At 47.7% G+C, this 6,000-nt stretch overlaps 1 protein-coding gene across 2 annotated transcripts; it reads left to right on the plus strand.

Annotated features, from left to right (window-relative positions):
* Positions 1–1,170: 1,170 nt before the first annotated feature.
* Positions 1,171–5,680, plus strand: LOC136493297 (low-specificity L-threonine aldolase 1-like). Of its 2 annotated transcripts, XM_066489364.1 has the most exons (10): positions 1,171–1,328; positions 2,547–3,046; positions 3,166–3,277; positions 3,478–3,528; positions 3,648–3,719; positions 3,796–3,928; positions 4,205–4,263; positions 4,356–4,453; positions 5,293–5,359; positions 5,451–5,680. In XM_066489364.1, exons 2-10 carry the CDS (start codon positions 2,604–2,606, stop codon positions 5,532–5,534), a joined length of 1,119 nt encoding a protein of 372 aa, XP_066345461.1. In that variant the 5' UTR covers positions 1,171–1,328; positions 2,547–2,603; the 3' UTR covers positions 5,535–5,680. The 2 variants fall into 2 exon arrangements, with proteins under 2 accessions (XP_066345461.1, XP_066345462.1); XM_066489365.1 differs by lacking the exon at positions 1,171–1,328 and having other exon boundaries at positions 2,454–3,046.
* Positions 5,681–6,000: the final 320 nt, after the last annotated feature.

Raw genomic sequence — 6,000 nt, forward strand, 5'->3', positions numbered from 1 at the left:
AGACGGGGAGGATTTCCCCAGCATATATTGCTGCATACACCTAAACATGACCACTCCCACTTGCATAGGCAGGGGCGGACACAGCGGTGGGGCGGGGGCTCAAGCCCCCTACCCATTTCACAACAGTGGAACTCCTGTAGAGCTCTCATGAATTTTTAGGAAAAATAGTATAGGAGGATTGAGACTTAAGATCGTTGTTCAGCTTCCCCAGAAATATTTTCTGGATCCGTCGTTGTGCATAGGTGAAACCTTGAAATCGGAATTAGAAGTTGCATTCGTGGCGTAGTGCTACCTTGATCTGGATGAATGTTCCCCGCACTTGGAATCTTTGATGCGATCGAAAATTGTCCGTTGCAGACGATTTCGTATTGGGTTCTAGTGACCACAAAGGGTCTCGCCTGGTCGCCCCAAGATTCCTAGCTTATCACAGTGGATCCAAACTGATGGCGACTCACAGCCGCCGTGGCTGCTCCCGAGCACACTGCGTCATTCTTCTTCCCTTAGGTTTTCGTGCCTCCTGTTTCATATCACGTGTCGAAATTCATTCGGATGGAGAGATGGTGACACAAATGTACTCATCATTGCAAACAACATAGGTCAATTCCAGTTTGTCTTAAACCAAACTTTTTGTAGCAAAATCTGAAATAAAAGTAGTTTCATAAAAAAAACTTCGATAAAAAGTAGTTTTTAGAGTAAATCCAATAACGTCAATGTTGTGTTATCAAAATCTTAAATGCACTCATTATACACACCTCGATATTTTCCTTATCTACGGACGGAGATTGTGCAAAGCAAAAACAAAGTTAAGGAACTCACCTCCACGTTTTACTGAAAGGGTGATGGCGCACAATAAGCGTTGAGTAGGCGCGGCCTGTTCGGTTGGCTGGTTCGTATTGTTGCTGGTCCATGAAGAAGTACTGCGGGCTGGTTTGTGTGAGAAAAAAATACTATTCTAGCTAAAAATTTACGATCATTTACGACAAGCCATAGCCAAACGAACAGGCCGAGGAACAAAAGTCAAAACGCCAAACAACCCTCAGCTCGGCGGTGCAGAAGCACACGTGACAACGGGTGGTCAGGAAACAGGTGCGCTGTCTAGATTGCGCTCGCGGCTCGCGTCCCTGGGCTAGACGAGCCGCCGCCTGCGCCTCTTGTTCTCGTCCCCGCCGTGGTCCTCTATAAAACACGGCGGGACCTCGTGTCCGCGAAGGCCAAGGCTCCCCACCACCACCCGCCTCCACGCGTCTCGGCCGCGACCGCGCATTAACCTCCCCGCTCCGCTCGTCCCGGCAGGTCGGCGGCCGCCTTCGTTTCATCCTCGCATCCCGGTGCGCGACCCTGCAATCCCTACCCTCCCTTCTCTGTCTTACAACCCCCTGCCGTCTTTGTGCCGCGATGATATCGTCGACGGGCGGATCGCCGGAATGGACCCGTGGTCTAGTTTCTCTCTCGCCGATCGGTCGGCGGTCGCGTTCCGTGAGCCGAGCCCCGTCTTTCGCGTGACCGCCGGAGCGATTCTCACGGGGGCGTCGCGACTCCAGTCCTGGGGACTGGGAGCGATTGATGGTAGAGTCGTTTCCCGTGCGCAGCACTTCCTTCCACCGCGTTCTTGGAGGCGTGCTCGCAGCGGGCGGGCGTTTATCTCTGTCGCTTTGTGTGGCTCCGTCCATTTTGATGGGCTCTTGGCGAAATGCGTGAGCGTGACACGGGCCACGCCACATGACGCCAGGCTCCGTGGTAGCTGGGCGGATAGAGTCGTGTGTATCCACGCTTTCAGTGCAGCCGCCTGCACCCCTGCACGCGCAAACGTGGACGTCGACTCGTCCCTGTCGTCTCCTCTCTCTTTGGTTCCGGACCCTTCTTTGTTCCGGCCGCCTGCAGCCCTGCACGAGTGAACGAACGGCGATGTTGCCCTCTTGCTTTACCTCCTTTTTCACCTCTGCCGTGTAGGAGTTGAGTTGCCAGTTAAGCGTCCTGTTTTGTTCCCGGCTAGTGATGAGGGCCAAGCATGCCTGTAGGCTGTAGGCTGTAGGCTGTAGGCTGTAGCTTCAAACCAGGCAATTTTCAAAGAAAGCAATCATAATAAGGTGGTGTTGGATCCGGTGACTAAAATTTAGGAGGTGTGTCGGAAGAATGTTGCATGGGTTGTTCGGATACTAATAAAAAAATAAATTACATAATCTGTCAGCACACCACGAGACGATTTTTAATCTTAATAAATCCGTCATTAGCACGTATTTACTGTAGCACTATATTATCAAATCATGGACTAATTAAGCTTAACAGATTCGTCTTATAAATTAGTCGTAAACTATATAATTAGTTTCGTAATTACTCTATATTTAATATTCTATACCTGTGTAAAATTTAAGAGGGAAAGCCATAGGCCAGACAGAGCTGTACCTGTAGCGAAAGTCCTGTACGTAGTACCAAGGATGTGACGAAACACCCACACCAGTTCAGCGCCCGGCTCGTGAGCTTCCGCACGCCCGTTTCAATCCATCCATCCATCCGTCCTAAAGACTCTCTCGCTCCCTCCTCTGCAGCGGAGGAGTCATCGCCGTACGCCGTCGCCGTTGCAGCGGCGGGCGCGGAGCAGGAGGATGGTGACCAAGGTGGTAGACCTGCGGTCGGACACGGTGACCAAGCCCTCCGACGCCATGCGCGCCGCCATGGCGGCCGCCGACGTCGACGACGACGTCCTGGGCGCCGACCCGACCGCGCGCCGCTTCGAGTCCGAGATGGCCGCACTCACGGGCAAGGACGCCGCGCTGTTCGTGCCCTCGGGCACCATGGCCAACCTCATCTCCGTCCTCGTGCACTGCGACGTCCGGGGCAGCGAGGTCATCCTCGGGGACACCTCGCACATCCACGTCTACGAGAACGGCGGCATCTCCACCATTGGCGGCGTGCACCCCAGGACCGTGGCCAACAACCCCGACGGCACCATGGACGTCGATAAGATCGTCGCCGCCATTAGGAACCCGGACGGGGCGCTGCTGTACCCGACGACCAGGCTGATCTGCTTGGAGAACACACATGCCAAGTGAGTCGATCGCACGGGTTAACTGCTGCTGCTGCTCATCTTGCTGGTCAAATTCATATATATATATATATATTTACTTATTAGTTTTGCAATAACATCTCTTACTACTGTTTCTGCAGTGCTGGTGGGAAATGTTTGTCTGTAGAATACACAGACAAGGTTGGCGAAATTGCCGTCAATCACGGCTTGAAGCTTCACATTGATGGAGCTCGTATTTTCAATGCCTCTGTGGTAAGCACTTGAACATACTATACTCGCAGTCGCAGGGAGCTGTATAAACCAAGCATTGTTCTGTTTTCACTTTTCAGACATAGGTAATAGAGGATTGACATCTTAAAAAATAAAACCATACACCTAATTACGAGATACATTTCCATGTTTCACTTAAAAATGCTAATAAGCATCTATCTCTGTGTGCTTTACTGTGCCAGGCACTGGGAGTTCCTGTACATAGACTTGTAAAAGCTGCTGACTCAGTTTCGGTATGTCATTAGTTTCCTGGGTTGTGCGGTCAATTTACAACATATGCATATGAATGAGCTTCAGGTAACATATTACATATGAGTGGTGATTCTATTTCTCTTTGAAATTTAAATTTCAGGTATGCCTATCTAAAGGGTTAGGCGCACCCATCGGATCAGTTATTGTTGGTTCAAAGGCCTTCATTGACAAGGTTTGATCAACTTCTCTGTTTTAAGTTAAAACTGCAGATGTCATGTTATAGTGGAAATCTGAAACATTACCTTCAGGCTAAAATTCTTAGGAAGACCCTAGGTGGTGGAATGAGACAGGTTGGAGTTCTTTGTGCTGCTGCTTATGTTGCTGTTCGTGACACTGTGGGAAAGCTTGCGGATGATCACAGGAAGGCCAAGGCCTTGGCAGGTTTCATTTATTTATATTTTTTATTTTCAGTCCAACTTCACTTCATTTTGTTATTCACAGTTCACAAGCCCTGAACAGCCCCTCTGCTTTGACACACACCCAACACACACACACACACACAAAAACTTCTATTGTTGGTACCCAGGATTTTCATCCTATCTAATACATACAAGGAAAACAAAACACTGCTCTTTTCATGGTACTTCTAGAAAAGAAACCAAGTCCTTGTGTTAGCGCTTGAATTCCTGAACTTGTGACTCTATTTCGTTTTCTTAGAGGGCCTGAAGAAAATTAAACAGTTTACAGTGGATTCATCTTCGGTCGAGACAAATATGGTCAGTGTAAAAGATGAAGCGCTATATTTTCTTATTTTCCACAATGTGAACTGAAAAGGTCCAGTATATGACATACCTTTACTTTGTATAAGGTGTTCTTTGATATCGTGGATCCACGCATTTCACCGAACAAGCTATGCGAAGTCTTGGAACAGCGCAATGTGCTTGCAATGCCAGCAAGTTCAAAAAGGTGAAATTCCATTCTTTTTACCCGTTTACATGGTGAAGCTCCATTCTGAGTAACATGATCAGTCTCCTTTCTTAGATAATGGAATTAAAAAGACAATATCCCTGCCTCTACATATGAAGCGTATATGGCCTTGTATGTTCAGTCTCCTATTTTTTATTATAGAAAATACTGGACGTGACTGATAAATGGGATCCGAATTCTATTGGTGCTAGCGTTTCTTTTGACCAAAAATTTGGGGAAAAAAACTGTCAATTTGCACAGAAACCCATATAGATTCTCTCCAAACAAGTTAACACAAAAAAACTACACAAAACAATGAGTGAATATCAAACTCCATTGGTTAAGTAGCAAACACAGTCCCAAATATTACAACAAACATAGTTTCAAATATTCCAAGTTATTGTGTTGCTCGGTTGGCGGGCAATTCATATCACTGATATTTTTGGGCGATAAACTAATTATATCGTGCTTCACTGATAAAAAAAATAAATATAACATTTATCCAAAATCTATTGGTGATAATGTAAACCCCCTAGCATTGTCTCCTTTTCACTATCGTATCTTCATTTTCTGACTAATAACCTCGGCGCCTCGCTCACGAATTATGATTCCTTTTTTTGTTTTAAAGGAATGGCCAAGAGAGCTGTCTATATTTAAAAAAGAATAAGAAGGATTATTGTCCATATTTTACAGAAACTCTATGATCAATTAGCAAGTCAGACCATAATCTAAGAACTACAGTAGTATCTTTAATGATGGGCACATCCAAAGTTAGCTATCCACATTGAGCTTTTTTTTTTTGATCCCACACATTGAGCTATGTACTTCGTATCATGCAGTGTCAGGTTCGTCATCCATTACCAAATTTCAGATAGCGATGTTCAATATGCACTGACATGTGTCGAGGTACGCAAAAGTTTGGAGCCTTGAACTGCTTTCAGTTTTCACTTCGTCTGTGACAGTGTGGACATCATCGGTACATTTTCCTTGTTTTCAGAAAGCTGTTGAAGAGTTATTGAAGGGCGGTACAAAGTTGGAGCATTTGATAAATGGTACTGCCAAAAACGCATATTGGCACTAGATGTCAGCCCGGTGCCCTGCTTGTTTGTGATCAACGCTAGCTGTTAAAACTCTTCTCTATTGATGAAATAAGGCGCACTCCTCGTGTGCCCGTTTGTTAAAAAAAACGCTAGCTGTTAAATTGTAGCCACACCTTTGCTGGATAGCTGTAGATACTCTTCACACGGATGTGAGATGTGGGCTACTACCAAAGCCCATCTTTGGTTACCCCTCCCCGCCCACCCTAACGCTCTGACGGACTCCCCGCCGGTGGCGCTGACCGCCATCCAGGCGCCGGCGCCCCCACCTCATCCTCCTCCTCCACCACCCCCACCTCCCCCTCCTCTCCCCTCCCCCTCCCCTGCACACCATCGAGGACACTGCAGATGTGGGCGTCAGTCCCAGGCCACATGCATCTACGCGGGGGCCGAACCCGACCACGCTTGTCGCCGCGGCCCTCAGCTTGCAGCCCGTCGGCGGCAGGCGGC

Source organism: Miscanthus floridulus, chromosome 11 (genome assembly GCF_019320115.1).
Source record: "Miscanthus floridulus cultivar M001 chromosome 11, ASM1932011v1, whole genome shotgun sequence".
NCBI lineage: Eukaryota > Viridiplantae > Streptophyta > Magnoliopsida > Poales > Poaceae > Miscanthus > Miscanthus floridulus.

Coding starts and splice junctions, on each gene's coding strand:
- LOC136493297 (XM_066489364.1), top strand. CDS start 2,604: ATGGTGACCAAGGTGGTAGACCTGCGGTCGGACACGGTGACCAAGCCC. Junction 3,929..4,204: donor GAAGGCCAAGGCCTTGGCAG/GTTTCATTTATT, acceptor TCGTTTTCTTAG/AGGGCCTGAAGAAAATTAAA. Junction 4,454..5,292: donor ATGCCAGCAAGTTCAAAAAG/GTGAAATTCCAT, acceptor CGTATCATGCAG/TGTCAGGTTCGTCATCCATT.